General features: G+C 40.2%; 3 protein-coding genes across 4 annotated transcripts; 2 read left to right on the top strand and 1 right to left on the bottom strand.

Annotated features, from left to right (window-relative positions):
* Positions 1-121: 121 nt before the first annotated feature.
* Positions 122-5,015, bottom strand: alg3 (ALG3 alpha-1,3- mannosyltransferase). The gene is made up of 9 exons (XM_017422314.3): positions 4,790-5,015; positions 3,577-3,676; positions 3,338-3,485; positions 2,978-3,138; positions 2,733-2,853; positions 2,444-2,649; positions 2,151-2,227; positions 1,073-1,217; positions 122-962 (listed from the first exon to the last, which is right to left on the bottom strand). The coding sequence occupies exons 1-9, from the start codon at positions 4,965-4,967 to the stop codon at positions 782-784; spliced, it is 1,317 nt and encodes a 438-aa protein (XP_017277803.1). The 5' UTR covers positions 4,968-5,015; the 3' UTR covers positions 122-781.
* mul1a (mitochondrial E3 ubiquitin protein ligase 1a) lies at positions 5,014-7,635 on the top strand. Of its 2 annotated transcripts, none has more exons than XM_017422145.3 (6): positions 5,014-5,118; positions 5,699-5,818; positions 6,268-6,355; positions 6,469-6,589; positions 6,675-6,906; positions 7,030-7,635. In XM_017422145.3, the coding sequence occupies exons 2-6, from the start codon at positions 5,702-5,704 to the stop codon at positions 7,510-7,512; spliced, it is 1,041 nt and encodes a 346-aa protein (XP_017277634.1). In that variant the 5' UTR covers positions 5,014-5,118; positions 5,699-5,701; the 3' UTR covers positions 7,513-7,635. The 2 variants fall into 2 exon arrangements, with proteins under 2 accessions (XP_017277634.1, XP_017277633.1); XM_017422144.3 differs by having other exon boundaries at positions 5,035-5,118; positions 5,675-5,818.
* A 6,313-nt stretch (positions 7,636-13,948) lies between these two features.
* Positions 13,949-16,790, top strand: camk2n1a (calcium/calmodulin-dependent protein kinase II inhibitor 1a). The gene is made up of 2 exons (XM_017422120.3): positions 13,949-14,404; positions 14,952-16,790. Exons 1-2 carry the CDS (start codon positions 14,236-14,238, stop codon positions 15,020-15,022), a joined length of 240 nt encoding a protein of 79 aa, XP_017277609.1. The 5' UTR covers positions 13,949-14,235; the 3' UTR covers positions 15,023-16,790.
* Positions 16,791-18,065: the final 1,275 nt, after the last annotated feature.

Raw genomic sequence — 18,065 nt, 5'->3', positions numbered from 1 at the left:
TATTAGCCAAATCTTTATTTAAAAAGAGCCCTTTAAAACCTGATGGATCTTTGCAAAACTCAAACCCCTCCACGAAATTCACTTATTTCTCAGCTCCTGAAAAAACTAAACAAAACAATAATTAAAAAGTTTCAACATTCAGCTTTTATTATTTGTATTTGTTAAACTGCCTTTAACCTTAAATTGTAGTTTGTTTTTTTTAACATTATGTTGAAGTGTCCACATAGGTTCATCACGAATCCAACAGACAGACAACTAAAGCCGTCTACTGTTTACTTGCAGTACTTTGTAAAAATACTTGACAAAAACTATTTGGGCCTATGAGCAGTCAATTTAAAACTACAGCATCTAATCCTACTTCTTTGGCAAACCACTCCAACATATTGCTTTCTGTGTACACATGAGATAATTCGTGTGCCAATAAACTATGGCTAGAGTGCAGTTTGAAACAGAAGTAGTTTTGTAATTTGTTCTAAACAATGAAACAGCTGTTTTCAATTCTGTACCTAAAACAACACCTGAGAATCCATCACTTCTCGTCTCGTCAACTGCAAGTCTCAGCTACAAGCCATCACATGCTGCATGTATCTGTCCGCACCACCAGATTAGCTTATGTCTCTTTAAGCAGTGAGAAATGAGAAGCATCAAATGGCTGCTTTTGTCCACTCAAACAGTCGACCCCAGAGACCTCCCTCTGTATGGATGTTGTGCGGATCAAATAGGAGGAAAGATGGAGGCTGTTCAGCAGCTGATTGGGCTTCGAGTCCAATCGGGCTGAGGCTCAGTGGCGTTTGTCCTTCACAGATGAGTTTTCTTGTTTCTCTGCCTGGGCCGAGTGCAGAGGTGGAGCGAGCCACAGACAGAGGAGGATGATGAGGTGACACACGTGAAGAGCAGCAGAGCTGCCGTTAGTTGATGGATAGGTGTTCCATGAAAGCTCGATCAGTCCCAGGATCAGGACTCTGCACAGCAGGACACTAAGGTCATTTCTTAATGTGAAAGACAGCTTGGGGGTGGACTGTACTGTAAAAATCAAAGCTTTAAAAGGTTTAATATTCAGACTTCCTCCTACCTGAGCAGGTCGGCCAGTTTCTTCACGCCTCCGCTCCAGAGCAGGTAAGGCAGCGTGTGGAAGTACCACACGTAGAACTGGTAGTGCAACGAGCGGCTGAAGCACATGCCTATGAAGTTGGACGTAAACAGAATCAGCATTATCTGTAATTATGTGTTAAGGCCCAACAATAATGAAACGATCATTCATTTAATACTCGTCCACCAACATGCAAACACTTCCAGTCAGTTTGAATCCTGACAAAGATCCTCGACATCAACAAGAAAACACATTTCAAGCTCAGCTTTCAGTGTAAAATGATACAGAGTGTTGAATGTTGTGTGGCTGGATTACAGCAAGATTTGGGAGCCTCGTGTAATTTTATCATTAGAGTTAGAAAAAACAATAAGTTCATATTCAAATCCTGACAAGTTGAATGTTTTTAGAGTCATATAGTCAGTTTTTAATTAAGAGAAAAATGTGTTGCCCTATTTTGTAAGAAAGACTTTCAAAACTGACAGAAATAAAGGTTAAATATTCCCCCTTTGAGATCATGATGCAAAAGATGTTTTATGATTCTGTCTTCTACTGAAACTGATAGAACCGGGACTTTCCTGCTGATGATATAAAGTAACTTGTCAGCTGCAGAAAACCACAACATAATTATAGTAAATACATTTCGGTGGGCTGTCATGTTTCTGAACAGTCTCTGCTGTCTGTTGGTAGGGTTAAAGTGCATTTTAAAGCTGTGTGTGAGACACAGCGACCTCTAGTGGGTAAACTGCAAATTGCCACAAACACCAGAACATATAAACAAACTATTGTACTCTCTTTTTAGGAAAGTACAACAGAAATTAAGACCCTCTCTGGAGGCTAATTTTGATAAGTCCATTCTGGGCCACCTTCTCAGACATACAGTTTGAGAGAGAGAGGACCAAACATTGCAAAAATTTCTTTTTGCATGATCACAAAATGATACTTTTTTTATATACTGGTAAAATACAGTTGAAAATATTTGATTTATTTTCAATCAATAGATCCTTGGGTAAAAGCTGTAACAAACAGCGACAATGTTCTGTAGTTGGGAACAGAAGGATATGATCCACAGTGCTGCTCTGAGCGGGGAGCTTCCTCTTGCTTGGTTCCTTGAGGAGTTCAAAGATGCTTTCTCCTGGTCTGGTAAAAGAGGAAACAGTTTTTATGGCGGGAATAAAAACATTTGTAGTAGTATATGAAGGCCTAAATATGTAAACAACTGATTGGCAAACAGGCCAACGTGTTCCTGTTACCTCCAAATAAACAGTACTCTAAAACAGTGTCGACTTGTATTTGAAAATCTATCACAAGAGTCCAGAAAATCAGGTTCTCCAGTTCATACGAAGCCCAACTCACCTCTTCCAGCGGCGGAAAGCAAAAAGCAGCAGGGTGAGCAGGTGAGCAGCCAGCAGGAGCAAGTGGAAGTAGCGATTCAAGAAGAGCCACTCGGGAAGGAAGCGCCAGTTCACCGTCCACTTGAACATGAACTGGCGGCCAAGGTCAAAGGCCCGGCTCACGTAGCCAACAGGGTTCTCCAAGAGGAAAGGCAAGCCTAGAAAAAGCTGCGGTACACAAAAACAAACATGGGGATAAATGCTGCAGAGATGCGTTTCCATTATAAAATAACTGACAGAGAAGCACTTACCTGTATGGCTGCACATAGAGAAAGCTTAGGGATTGTTCTGATGAGGCCGAACTCCCGCACGAGAAGAAAAAGTAATCCGGGGGCAAAAAGAAGCACGTTCATTTTCACAGACACTGCTAAACTGTCAGAAAGAGAGGACGATTGAGTTGTAATTTCGTAACGTCACTCACATTTTAGCATTTTTACAAAGGAACGTGTAAAATGTGACGATTGAGTGGGGCAATAAAGATGAGTTTCACACTTGCCTGTAAAGGCCACACCCCAGGGTCCAGTAGCCATCCATGAAGAGATTGATGGCTGCAAACAGAAGCATCATGGCCATCGGATCGTTGAAAAGACGAAGCACGAAGATGGAGTGGATCCGATACGAGGCACAACACACAAAGAAGAACACGTAGGGGGGGACCTGGACAATTTCAACAGATGGATAAATACACCAGTCATAAAAAGAAAAGGCTCTCGTTTTTAACAAATTTATACTCATATTACAATTGGATAGCACAAGCTGATTTAAAGTGCTGTAAAAAGTTAAGTGAGATGATACTTTAACATTTTTAAAGGTGTAAAAAAGGTTTTGGAAAAACAAAAATAAAAAAAAGACTAACCTTCCTTGTGCGGTTGTATATTCTGAAGACAAGCAGCAGCATAATGAGATAGAAACCCGCAAAAATGTGCTGACCCAGGTGGATGTTCACCCCATGGTTGGTGAGATAGTACAGAACTGTGAAGATGTAGACAAACCCGGCTGGATACCTGCAACAACAGGGAGGGGGGTCTGATAAACCCAGGAGGCCTGAACCGAAGGACGGTAAGCCAATCACGGCTAAAAGCTTTTCAAACTCACACCAACGGGCCGGTGTCTCCTTTCAGCTGGGTGTAGTCGTAGGTACCATTTATGACCCCCTCCACCTCATCCATGTAAGCTTTCCAGTCAATCTCAGTGTCTGAAGTAAACAACGACATTAGATGGGGATCATTTCTGACAACTGAAAAAACAAGAGCCATTCAGTTATAAGCACCACACACTAAATATAAAGTAAGGCACTTAAAAATAATAAAATTCAAAGATGAAAATGTTGATTGTAGCAGCAGCAACTGGATTAAGAACTGGTAGTCAACTAAATAAATGCAATACTTGTTTAAAAGTGAAAATTAATAATTATTGGGCCCCTCACTGCCTCCGATGTGCCCCATCAGTGAATAAATGTGATCTAAAGCACTGATTAGACTCTATAGAATGATTTATTCAGGTTCGCTTTGTAGAGATGTATTAGAGTGCTGTATGAATGTGTGTGGATGGATAAATGAGGCCACAGATTGTGTTGTAAAGCACTGTGAGTGGCCTGGTTGGTTAGAATGGCTCTATATAAGTACAGTTTACCATTTAAGGGATAATAATGGATTCATTAGGTATGGATTGTGTCACAGTAAAATTATTTGCTTTTTATTTGTATAAAGAATTCATTTATTTATCTTTGCACAAATTTTATTTAAAACTTTTAGTTTCCTTCTTAACTAGATATTGACAGCTTTTTAGGTGCCATCAAGACACAGTTTGTTCTAATTTTATTTTGCCGAATCTATGAAAAGTACCAAGGATAATAGAAATAGACAAATAAAATAGTATTTCAGCAGCAAAACTGTGTGTTAAATGTTACTCTTTTTTAATATTTGGTTATAAATTTATTATAAATTGTGCACAAATAAAGTTAAAGCACAATTCTACATCAACCAAAGTATAAGTGACATACTACCCATAGCTAACATGTATTGTTTTGCAGCATAGTGTTGATTAGTTATTATGCACTGTATACTATTGAACAGGCAAGTAACAATAAAACATTTGACACTTTTAAAACAAGCTGCTGTTGAAAATAAATGTGCGTTTAACACTGAAACAGAACAGGTCATTGTGCTGAGTGAGTGACACCTGCCAGTTCCCTTGACAGCTGGCAGAGTCAAGTTAAAGCTTGCTAACGCTAGCTAGTTAGCATTGGGTTGCATTTAAAACAGTGACAAAACACCGAAGCATGCTAGCTAGCAGCGTGGCTACTTACACGCTACTTTCTGTATGACCCACAGGTTGATTCCAATCTCCAGGAACCACAAAACTGAAACAACCAGCAACGTGTACTCCGTCTTGAACAACACCAAATGCTTGTCCTGCCAGAGCGTGTGCAATTTCCCCCACAGAGGGGATGGGGAAACGGGACTCCTTCTCCGCACTCTTGACATCTCGGGGGGTTTGAGAGAGACGAGCGACGTGGAAGAGAAAGATCGTAACAGACATGCGCAGTGGGCACGCAGCGTTGATACGTGACGTTTCCAAATTCTTCGTCACGTGACCTGAGTAACCATAGCTTGACAGGTTTCTCTTTTGTTCCAGGTAAGAAAAACAAGAAACTTTGATTTATTTTACCTGATTTAAAAAGAACAAACAAACATGTGTTTGTATATTTAAAAAACGTGATTTTTGGGGGGTCACGTCTCATAACGTTAAATGACGTGAGGTTGTTAGAATGTGTTGATTTCATTGTTGGTTGCCTTAGCAATGTTAGGCTAACAGCTAACTTTACTCAACAAAATAAACAAAGTTAAGATACTAACCCCTAACTCTAACCCCGTTTAGTGCTAAAGAGTACGTTCTTAATAATATCTACAGTTCAAGAGTAAATTATGGTTAAAAAACGCTTGATTTACAGGGTTATTCTCTGGATTTACATACTTGCAGAATGCATTAAGTCAACATACATGCTTTATGTTGTGGTGAAAAGCAAGGGAAAAAAGTCCAATTCTGCGGGAAATTGGATCAATTTCTGTTATTCTTTTTCACACTTCTTTCAGCCTGTACTCTGTGCAGCTCTCTGTTATACATCACAATAAGCTTTTTTGTCTGTAAAAGTGTAGACAGCTGATGTATTTACTCTTTCTAAATGTCGCAGGTGCTTGTTTGTTTGGTCTTAAAGGGCATGGATGGATTTCCTGTGACCCTCACAGAGGCCGTTTGTCTTGGTGCCAGCTTTGCCTTCTCGGGCTTGTTCTACTGTCTGTATAAGAAGAGCCAGTCAGCTGTCAATAAACTTGAAGTTTGTATTTTTTTTTAATTTTTTTAAAGTAACATATTTTATAATGTAATGTTTTTCAAAACTGTTATTTTTTGAATGCATCTGAATGCTCATGGTTACGGATTGTTGGAATTCAAAATGATCAGAGCTTGACTAAAGCACCAATGTGTTCCTTGTGTTACTCAAGTTTAAGTTTGAGAAGTTTTTTTGCTAATTTGATTTAAATACTCTACATATTAAAAAAAATATATATGGAAAATTAAAAATCTTGAGAAATGTTAGAAAATATAAGTGTAAAATATAGACATTTTCTTCTTGTCCACTTTTTTGCTGTGTTGGGCAGAAAATGTCTTTTTAGGCAAGCTGCTCTTGAACATGGTCATGCGATCTTGTGTGCAATTTTGCCAAATTAGAATTATTGCATTTGCTGCTTACTACATATTTTAACAATCTGTATGTTGCGTTGTCAGAATGCTCCACGTTTCACCGTAGACGAAAAACTCAAAGAGCTTTTGAAAGTTACTCAAGGGGCATGTCTACAGTACGCTGTCATCGAAGGTAATCAGAGTTCATTTGTTTTCATGCAGGAGCTGACAGATTTTTTTTTTCCTATACTTTAAATCACCTGTATTTCTTTTTCTCACCACTGTTTGTGTGTATATATGTTACAGGTACTGTGAAGAGTGAAGAAAAGCCTCTGACGAGTCAGTTTCAGAAAGAAATCTTTGGTGTGTTTCAAAAGTTCACATTAAAAGAGCACAAGCTGATGTGGAACGGCATTTTACGCACATGGTGAGAACAGGTCATACTCAGATATTTTACAAAACTGAATTTTCATTAATGCGTGTTAAATATATTATGTTTTTATTTGTTATAGGATAGACACAGAGCATATCTTGCACCAAAGAGTGAACATGGTGCCCTTTCTATTGGTTGGATTAGATAAGACTTCAGTCAAAGTCCTGCACCCTCTCAAAGCAGCTGGAACGTACACAGAGATCACCTATGAGAAATTTATCCAGGCTAGTTATGGTTTTGGAAACCTTATAGAACAGTATGTCAGCGGGGTGAAGCCTAAAGGTCAACTGGAGATCGAGGAAATGCTCAAAGTCAGTTGTTGGATGAGACCTGTAACTCAGTCATGAATTCATATGCAATCAGTAAATGTAAATATTTTTCACTTCAGACATTGACAAAGCAATCCTAACGTACATATTGAACTCTTTTTGTAGGTGGGGACGACTCTTATTGGTGTTGGCGAGGTGAGATTAGATGCAGATGACACTTTGTGTCTCCTACCCCCCTCTGATGGTTCCCAGTACTTCCTGAGCACGGCAGACTTTCAAACCCTGCTCAGCAGTAATTACAGCACGACTTTGTGGTGGAAGGCATTGGCTGTTGCTTCTTCTTTGGCGGGAGCGGCAGTCCTCCTCTGGGTTGGTCTACGCTACTACCGTCACCTGAAATTTCGCTGGGAGCAGGAGCAAGAACGGAGGATGTTCGCAGAACAACGGGCTGAAGCTGCGAGGCAACCTGCTAATGAAGCAAGACCAGAGAACGTCTGTGTGATTTGTCTCCATCATCCACGAGACTGCATCCTGTTAAACTGTGGACATGTGTGCTGCTGCTACGTCTGCTACCAGGCCCTGCCACAACGAAAATGTCCCATCTGTAGGCAAAGAATTGACAGAGTGCTGCCTGTCTTTCAACCTTGAGGCATCTGTGGGACCTCAGTGGACTCAAACACCACACAAACTGTGCCTGCCTTACTCTTTAGGGATTTAAGTAACCACTCTCTGAGTTTGTAACTACAATAAAGGATATTGGCACAAACAGTTCTCACTCAGTGGGATATGAGTATATAAATCTATATAAGGGAAGGTTATGAAAATAGTCATAAGAAAATTATAGCAATCTAGGCAAAACAAATGTATATTTCTTTAATGTGCCTTATTAAAAGGGCTGCTAATTTATCAAAGAGACAGAACTGTACTTTATGTATATTTTTTTCTATAAAAAGAAATGCTTGTTGACAGCACCTGGTGTCTGAAAAGACTTCAGAGCAGTGAGACATCAAGTGTACTTTTTCTGTCACTTCTAACCAGCAGCAGGTTGACATTGCTACTAGTGACGAGATAAAAAGCCGCCTCTAAAGGTATTTTCAGCAGCAGCACAAAGACAGAAGCTAATAGATACAATTGAGTATAGTGTAGGCTCATGCCGGGATGACAGACAAGCAGGTGGATCGCACTGGATCCCATAAATCTTCCTCAGCTAAGATAAGGTTTCAGTTTGACAAATTCTTTAAACCAACAAACAGCTGCAGCTCCGGGGGTGGGTCGGGACTATTTCTGCAGCGTCTCAGTCATTTCAGGAGGGAAAAACAAAATTTAAGTTGCTTATTTTGATCGAGTGGAAAAACTGAAATGTCTCAAAACAGAATTTTGTGCATTTGACTCGAGGACAGATTTGAAGCGATTCCAGTGTAAACAAATGATTTTTGAGAACTGCTGTTTCTACCACTAGGTGTCCTTCTTGCTTCACTTCTGGTGCCGATTCTGTTCTGACTGATCGTGAGGGGGAGATGCTCATTTTCACATCACATGTACTTATCATACACTTGGAGGTCTGGTTTAATCCGAGCTGATAGCTGCCACACATCTTACATGACATGATTATTCTCTAATTGGCTTTAGTTAATAAGCTGTGATTTGTAATGATGAAGGTGCAGAGTGGTGGTTCGGTAAGGTCAAAACTTTTCACTCGGCATTAAGCACAAGTCGAGAAGTTGGCTCCAGATTAAAATCTCTCCACTGTTTAGATTCATTGCTCTAAGATTCTATGTAGACGTCACAATATCTGTGTGTCTTTAGTATCACCCACCACTGAATAAAAAGGTAAAGAGATAATGTTTTTGCCTGTAATTATGTATGTGTGTGTGTTTGTTTGTTTATCATTTCATGACCATTAGCAAACTATCTCATGAATCACTACATGGAGTTTAATAAAACTTTCAGAAAGTAATCACTGGATGTACATTACAACTGATTGTTTGGACTCAACCCCATTCACTGCCACAGTCCACTGACCCTAGAAAACACAAAATGGCTAGAACTCAAACAATTTTACAGATATTCAGCTAAAATGCGGTCTGATTGCAGCCGAGTATTGTCTCTAATACATACTTTGAGCTCAACACATTGCACAACATCTTTGCTTAAAACCTTGGCATAAACTATTGGTGCCAGCCTTCTTTGTTTGCGATCAACATTTCTCATGAACCACTTGATGGATTTAATGAAACCCTCAGAAAGCAGTTTATGGCTGTGTAACTACAACAGATTAATGTTTGGAGTCAATCCAATACAAGATGGCCACCACAGCTAATCAACTTCAGCCTGCACAAAAATTCCCTTTAACTCAGGGAATTTAGGGTAAAATTTGGTGTGGCAGTAGCTGAGTCATTCCCAACCCATATTCCAAGTGCTGACAGATCATGCGAGATCACGTGAGACATTGCAGTATTACATAAGTTTACACAAAATGGCAATAACACAGTCATTTCTCAGCAAAAAAGAATCTTGGTCTAAAACTCTGGCATGAAAGGTGGCAGGCGATATGCATTCCTTCAAGGAATGCTAGGCCTGTAATTTACTTATTCATTGCGGAGCTCTATGATTTGTGTGTCAAAGTCATTTGCATGCTGAAAGAGTTGTAACCAGGCCAAAGCACAACAGATGAAGGCTAATGGACAATAGAGTATTTAAATAAGAATGGCTCAGCTCCAGCTCTGCAGAACAAAGTTCTGATGAATCTTTGAAAATCCTGACACATCATGCCCTTGTGTGCTTTTGCTCCACGCAGCAGAGCCAGAGCAGAGCTGTTTCTTTTTTTTTCTTTCTTCTCTTTCTTTCTTTGACACTGCTGACCAGGTTTTTCACAGACACTCCAACAAAGATGCATTATCTCAGGAGACAGAGCCATCACAGCGGGCCCTAGTCCATGATGCCAATTACCGCTGTCACCATCTGCTTAGGGCATTCAGTGAAATGTGGGCTAGATGACCTATTTTCTGACAGTAGTGTGTGACTGCAGTGCTTCTCTGTTCATCAACAACATGAGTGCTCCCTCCCTGAGGAGAGCGAGACAGAAAGACGCGATCAAGGAAAATACATCCTGGTTAGAAATAAGAAGTCCTTTGTTTAGATTTTGTTTTTTTGAAGGAGGCTACATTCATCTTTTACTGGTCTTAGTTAACATATAAATAAATATATATATTTAATGCTTTCTTTTTCTTTACTAGCCACTTTCTTCAGTGTATATGAGGGGTTTTTAAAGTCAAAATGCTGCATGTTGAGTCTGGAAAGTCTGTTAGGAATAATTGTTGTAATGTATGTGGTTAAGCCTTGTGTTGCTGAAATATGAAAGAGTTTCCCTGAAAAATACATGTTTTAGATGGGAGCATATGTCCTTTTTAAAACTGAATACTCTTTTCTGCATCGACAGCGGTGATGACCTAAAGAAGATGGCAGCTTTTCTGAATGGTGTTCACATCTGGCTTCTTCTTCAGTATTTCTGGATGGTACAGTGAACTGTCTTTACAGACAGTGATGTGGGAACATCATGCAGTGATGTCCAGAACTGAATAAGACCTGCCTTTAATGCAGTTTTTTTGCAGACTGGTGAACCTCTGCCCATATTTACTTCTGAGAGATTCAGCCTCTCTAAAATGTTATTTTTATATCCAGTCCAGTTCCTGACCTGTTGACAATCAACCTAATAAGTTGTAAAATGCTCCTCCAGCTGTTTCTTATTAGTACCACTGACTTTTACAGCCTTTTCTTTTGCCCCTGGCTCAACTTCTTTGAGATGTTTTGCTGCCATCAAATGGTAAAATTTCTTAGTTTAAACATTCAGTGTGTTTATTATGTTTCATTGTGAATAAAATATGGGTTTATGAAATTTGCAAATCTTTGCATTCTTTTTTATTTACATTTTACACATTGAAACACAAAAAAGACAAGGAAATGATTAGAACGAGCAGTTTTTGTGTAAGTGGTAAACTAAGATGAGAAGAAATATGACAATGTGAAGTTTGAAATGAATAAAACGTTATATAAATGCACAAAGATGTGTTAGAGGTAGAAGAACTCGGAACACATTTTTTAGTTTCTGATTATTTCCAGGACCTAAAAGATGTTGTGACTGAGTTGCAAAAATTGTTCATGTTTTGATGTAAGGGGTTAAAATTTGGGTGAAACTAACTGTAATGCCTCTCTATATTTTGCCTTTCACTTCCAGTAAATTTAGAAATGCAGAAACTTGAGGCCGACTGTAATATTGAGGAAACAGCTTCAGAATTATTTCTGGTAGTAAAAGCTGTGAGCTGGAGAAGTGAATGACCATTTTTGCCATGTTACAGTTTTTGTTCTTGCTTTATTCACAGCTCAAATGCCTGTGAGGAAAGCATTAATCGCCCACTGGCTTCAAGCTGCTCATGTAGTGGCCCACCATGCTTGGTGTTTATTTTCTACCTCTACTGCAGGCTCTTAATTGCTCAAATATGTTGTTTATTCTCAACTTATATTAATAAGTTGGACTCCTGGGTGTAAAGAAGTGGCTTGTTGGCGTAAATAAAACATTTTTCTTCTTCTTGACTTTTAAGACAAAGCTTGATTTAACTTTAAATCACAGATATGGCACTAAACTACGCTAACTTAAACCTTTGACCACAGTTTTAGCACTGGTGCGATCGAGCTGTGGGAGGTGGAGCACACGGTGCGTTGCATGCTCCAGGTGTGAGCATTTCTGATGTACAGGCTCACCGATCCGAGAGCAGGAGCTCAGCCAATGTTCCCACAGTCCACTGACGGATGTTTATGCAAGAAAACAAACAGCATTAATCCTTACAATGTGAGACGCAGACATACAGCATACTGTCCCTTGGTCAGTGGCTGCAGATGGTGTAAGTGTGTGTGTGTGTGTGTGTGTGTCTCCTCTCACTGCAGGAATCTTTTTAATTTCTTTGAAAATAGACGGAACTGCCATCTGTCTATGCCTTGATAAGTCATTTCCTCGAAACTGATTCTAAATCTAAGCATAAACACTAACTGCCTGACAGGACTTCCTGCATGAGTCTAACACACACACACACACACACACACAGACACACACATACACGCACTAAAGTCCTAAGTGATAAATTGATCCTGCAGCTCTAGGCTTGTTATTGGTGTTTTTCCCCAGCTGTAGTGTTCCTCAAGGAGGAACACGGTGTGTTTATACAGTGTGTGTGTGTGTGTGTGTGTGTGTAAGATCAGTAGAGCTTGGTTGGCTCCTAGAGACACATAGGGAGGGGGGTAAGTGACTCAGCACAATGATTAATTTGTAATTGGGAGCAGTGCCTCAACAGCACACACACAGATCCACCCACACTCACACAAACACACACACACCCACACACACGCACACACACTTGTTCAGGGCAAATGCCCTTGTCAGAGATGATGGGTGAGTGAGGCTGATTATTAACAACTGCTGCCTGCTATCAAGGCAGAGAAGGAGAACCATAAAGAGCAGGGCAGATGAGGAGAAGGATCAGCTGCATTCAGGTTTCACTGCACTGAAGTCAGCTGGGTTTGGTGTCGACACAGCAGTGCATCACAAAAGGGAGAGCTAGGACACAAACGTGTCCGGTTAATACAACTTACCATGTCTCTGTCCCAAATATGAAGCAGCATCAGTGTAAGCCAGCAGGCCAGGTTTTGCCCACAGCCCCAGACTCGGTCACAGAAACTCGACATCACATGAATCCATCACCTGGACACGCATGAATCAACGTCTCATCTAGTCGACAGATAAGTGCAGTGCTTTGAACAGGAGCGGCTTTGTGAGTCACTGCAGGGGGACCACAGTCAGACGAGCAGAAAGATTTGTGATTTCTCATGCACAGAGGGTGACTAGATTTCAGAGAAACCAACTTGATTAACGTTTCTTGGTAACTCGTAGCGTCCTCATCCTTATGTTAGTTTTTTTAATGAAAGAAATGTGACTTTTTGGGTTGACCCTTTTGCAAAAGAGGTTTTATTATTAACTGACAGTGAACAGAAACGCTCTCATGCTCAGTAATTTGTTTCACAAAGGAATGTTTCAGTGTGAAACCGTATGGATGAACTTCTACAGTTCGACATTTTCGCCTCACAGGAAATCCAGGAGTTCCTTAAGCAACATGGGTGGCAAGACCACAGCTGTTAGAGTCATACAATTTTAGCCTACAATTATTTGAATGATTAAAAACTACATTTAAAAATGACCTCTGGGTCAATGATAGCCTTCCTGTCAGCACTTGAAAAGGTTTGCTGCATAAAAGAACAATGTCATTTCAAAGATATAACTGTGCTGACTTTTTCTGGGTGCAGAAATGAGCCACTTACATAATTTCTGCTGAAAAAGAAGCATCTCATATCTATTTGCAGGTCTAATCTTCAATAGTTAAGCCTATAACAAAGTAATAATTATTTAGAAAAATGCCAATATAATTAATAGATGTAATATGTATATATATAAATGTGTTTTTAACTGTCAACATTACTTCTACAAGTCTATAAAACATACCACTTACACAGTCAAAGATGATCAAAACCTGCTTTTTATATTACATGCTTACACACCTTTTTAAACTTATGCATTATTTATCTGTTTGGATGACAACTAAATCAGGTAGTTTTGCGTTATATTTTCAGAACCTCAGATCTTTACAGCAACATGCAGTTTTTAGAGCTGAGAGCCCATTTGGTTTCCCTACAATCACCACAAACAAACATGTTGTTTCAGACCTATTCTGCTCTTTATGTAAAGGTTTCTTCAGAAAAAGAAGTGGCTGGTGATAACTTAAAGTTCCCTGTTTATAGAAGAGACATGTAGGCTAGAATGGGACTAATGCATCCTAAGGAAGGATGGATAAAGCTAACGTGAGCCTGGATTCTGTTCCTGCTTTTGAGCCTCTCGCCTGTTGGTGTCTCTCTTGCTCCTCCATCACTCCTCCGGCTCGTCCACACACACACACACAGGCGCGCACACTCCCTCTCTTCACACCCGGATGGATGACTTCACCGCTCTGCCTGGGTTTCCTTTATGATCCCGGGATCTCCCACTTCCCTCGCCAGACATCAGCCAGCAGCGCAAGCGAGCAGATCTCTCTCTCTGCACACACACTCAGCCTTTAAATATAAATACATATTTACACACTGCCTCTGTCTGCAGCCACATCACATCCAGAGACCTCAACACATTTTTAAACACTTTCAGAGAAGATCCCAGCAGGAGAGACGCACACCAGCAGCTCCAGTCTGCACAAGAAAGGATCTACTGCTCCTACAACAAGGAAGATTGTTTTTCTTTTTCCTTGCTGGTGATTCTATTCCCGTCTCGGTGCTACGATGTCCGAGGTGCTGCCATACAACGAGGGCAAAATGAGCGGCTATGGGGCGGACAGTGAGGTCAATCAGATGTCCTTTAGCTGTGGACTGCAGGACACAAGCGCCTTTTTTGCTGCGTCGCAGGCGAAAAGACCCCCAAAGCTTGGACAGATCGGCAGAGCCAAGCGAGGTAAACAATGGTTAAACAAACGACTGCACCGTTCGAGGTTGTTGATATTTTAGGTGCACGATGAGATGCAAAGAGTAAAGTATTAAGTGCGCACAATACGGGTTCAGTTATTTTCTTTGTATTTGTTTGGTCCGGATTATTGCAATCATCTCGATCACATCCCCGCACAGTGCGAATGTACCTCCTTACTGCAGCTGCAGGTTCTGTCTGTTTACATTCAGGCACAAGAGATAATCTTCATGCAAGGACACACCCCACATAGGCACTCATCACACAATAGGTTTAAACCATGCAGATAATAGACTTGCTCAGTGCCATCAGCAGAAATGAGTTGTTTTCACCAGGTGTGCCTCCTGCAATAATGCTTTATATATTTATTTATTCCCTTACAACCGCACTACAGTCACATCTGTCTGAATGTTTTTCAGTGCGCCACATTCCCTTCCCTTACAAGTTAAGAAAAAAAAAACCAAAACGTGGCAATCTCCTGATAGATCTGAGGTTTACTGTTTCTGCAAACATCCTCGTTCTTTTTTCTCCTCCACAGTGGTCATCGAGGACGACCGAATAGACGAGGTCCTGAAGGGGATGACAGACAAATCATCACCTGGTGTTTAAATGTCATCGATGCCTTGCAGACTTTTTAATTTTCGATCACCGATTTGAAGCACTTGACGGCTGTGCATGTTCGAGGATTGCAGGAGAAAACGGCAGCTCGAAGCAATGACGGGAGGATGAAAAGAGGCAACGGAGGAGGTGTGAGGAGGAGGAGGAGGAGGAGGTGGAGAGAGGTAAAGATGGACTCTGAGGAGGGAAAAAAAGACCGAGATTTATGGTGGGATTGCTGGCAATTCTCCAAACCGAATCCCGATTTTTAACCGCCGGTGCGCAGCAGGATGTTGAGATGGCTGAAACACGCCTCTGTGTCTCAACCTCTGCTGGCTTAAAACGATGGATGAACTTGTCATTTCTTCACGACCATCTCTTTCTGTTAAACAAAAGTAACTAAATAAAGCGCTGTAAGCAACCAGACACTGCAACTAGAGGGGGAAGCAGCCCTATTTCAATAAGTTGTACAGTAGCTATAAGCTCTCAGTCGCCCACACCTCCACTCCTTTAGGCTTTGCTTTGTTGAATCAATCAGCAAACGGCACATTTAAGGGGAGCTGTCCTTTCAGCACTGGTCCGATGCATTCCTGTTGCTGCTAATGCTTTATTAAAAAAGAAAAAAATAAACAGACCAACTAAATGCTCCTATTAAATAGAGGAGCCTCCTTGTATGTATAAAAGCATATATCCGAGGATGGTGCAATGCTGAGATCTTCTGTAGTAAAAACCTATTTGTTTGAGCATCTAAGCAGCATTAGGCCACAGATAAAACCAGGCTATATTCTTCTTGTATTACCCATCAGTGGTTATGGTCCAGGCTGGCACCTTCATGTAGCTGATTTATACCTGCACATATCTTTTTTTTTTTCCCCCTCGCTCTCTTTTTTCTCATTTTTATTTCCAAATATCGACAGAAGCCAGCAGCAACGTGGAGATTCTAGTCAATGTTTTAAATATTAGTCATAAAATTGATGGGGGCAAGTTCTTTCCTTTAATTTGATTGTTCTGTTTTTTGGGGGGATTCTTTGTGTTTCGTCCTGTATGAATTCAGAATTTTTCCTCCATCTATTTGCATGAACTTTTCCTCCTGGTGCCAACGCAGGTGCCACCCACTCCTACCCTGGCACGCTTCTTTTTAATGAAAGTCATATTTGTATTTTTATATCTAAATATTTGTTATTTAAATTAAATTATATGCTAGTCTATCGTCTTATAATTCATCAACACAACTATTTGTACTTCAAAGTGGATATAATGACTGAGACTGGGTTTAATACTGGGGGAATTCAAGATTTCAGTGGACTGGTCTTGTTCTATATCACAGGTCAGGCATTTTTTTTTTTTTAAAGACTAACTGAATGTGTCCGAGTTGTTTTGCACACATCAATGTTAAACTATTATTAAAAAATCGTATACTGTGAGTTAAGCTTTGTTGATGAATTCGTTAGAAAATGGCAGTTTTAGAGTATATTGCACTGTTTACGAGTATCCGCAAATAAAACGTTGTTATTTGACCTATTTTGGAACATTACTGTTTTTGTTTTGCTTTCTTTTGTTTTTAATTATGTTTATTTTGTACCATAATTTTCAGGAAATGGTTTGTTGTGCATGAAACCTTAATATTTTCAACAAAAAAAGAGAGAAAAACAACATTGTTTTATGAAGCAAAAAAGCAACAAAATGTCATGACATTCTAAGAATGAGTCATTGTATATTATGATGCCATTTTCACTGTATTTGGTGAATTAATAAATGGTGACAGAAAATGTTAATGTGATTCCTCCATGTGGCTTTTTTGCACCAAGGCATTCAGTGGGGAGAATACCAAAACAATGAGCCAGCACTGCAGAGACCGAAACCAAACATAAAGACAAAAATAAGAAGCACATCTTCTCCCCAGATTTAACAATCACAAGTGAACATAACATCTTTTAGGCAAATGGAACAGGAATTGTTGCAGCTTTGGGGTCTTTGCAACCTTTGGAATAACTAGCTATAATCTTAGTGACAATAAATACTGATCCTTAATTAAAAGACGGGAATGAAATGGTGATCCATCTGTTGAGCTGTTTAACAGCTTTCTGCTGGCTACTGAATCCATTAAACCACAAATCTCTTAGGAGCCACGACTGGCTGCATGGCCATCTATCAAACTTAGGGCGTACAGTGTCACATACAGTGATGTATACACACATCTTCAGAGTTGGTTTTCCATCTCTAATGTAACAAAACAACAAAGTTTGGCAAAAGAGCCTGATCAGTTTGCCTCATTCGTTGTCTCCTTCTGATGGGATGAAGCACCAATCAGCAGCATTTGATGGAAACCAAAACAGGAGCTGGCAAACAGGAAACTATCACGGCAACCCTGTGACATGGCAGAAGCCGATCCATTCATCTAAAACTGTTATTGATTTTTATTCACATCAGTCGAGCTGCTGCACATCCGTTTACTCCTTTGACCTTAGAAATACCCCGGTCCTCTGGTGGAGCCTGCCAAGGCTGGGGAAGCTCTGCTTTTTACGTCACGCGATCTGTCAAATTTAGGTGAAAGTCTCAGGTGGTTAAAAAAAAAGAAACGAGTGAAGAACATTGTACTACGGTGTTTGCTTGCAGCCTCAGGCAGGAAATTGGGTCAGCTGATATCACCTCCCTTCCACCTGTAGCACACAAACATGGGCGGCACTGATAACTTGCCAGAGATGTCTTTCCTTGTAATTACACTAGAATGTTCCTGGAATTAAACTGTATAAATGACAGTTTACCGGTTCAATAAAAACATCTACAGCATCAGGGCACACCTATAAAAAGCTCCATGTTCTGACAAAAACACATCTGTATATTTGCTCTAATCTGCACTTTGCTCTAATAAAAGGACATCAACAAAACGTCACAAGTGCAGCCATCCACAATCCCATCAGCAAGAATATCGACTGTCCCAATAACATCACTGTGCTGAATAAACAAATAGTGCTATTGATCGGGTTGTTTTGGTTGCTATTTGTGTGTCTGTTTGGTGCCGTGAACAAATGACACTTACACACAGTAATGGGCG

The sequence above is a fragment of the Kryptolebias marmoratus genome, linkage group LG20 (genome assembly GCF_001649575.2).
Source record: "Kryptolebias marmoratus isolate JLee-2015 linkage group LG20, ASM164957v2, whole genome shotgun sequence".
Lineage (NCBI taxonomy): Eukaryota > Metazoa > Chordata > Actinopteri > Cyprinodontiformes > Rivulidae > Kryptolebias > Kryptolebias marmoratus.
The sequence above is the reverse complement of the archived record's forward strand: the minus strand, read 5'-3'. Positions and strand labels throughout refer to the sequence as shown.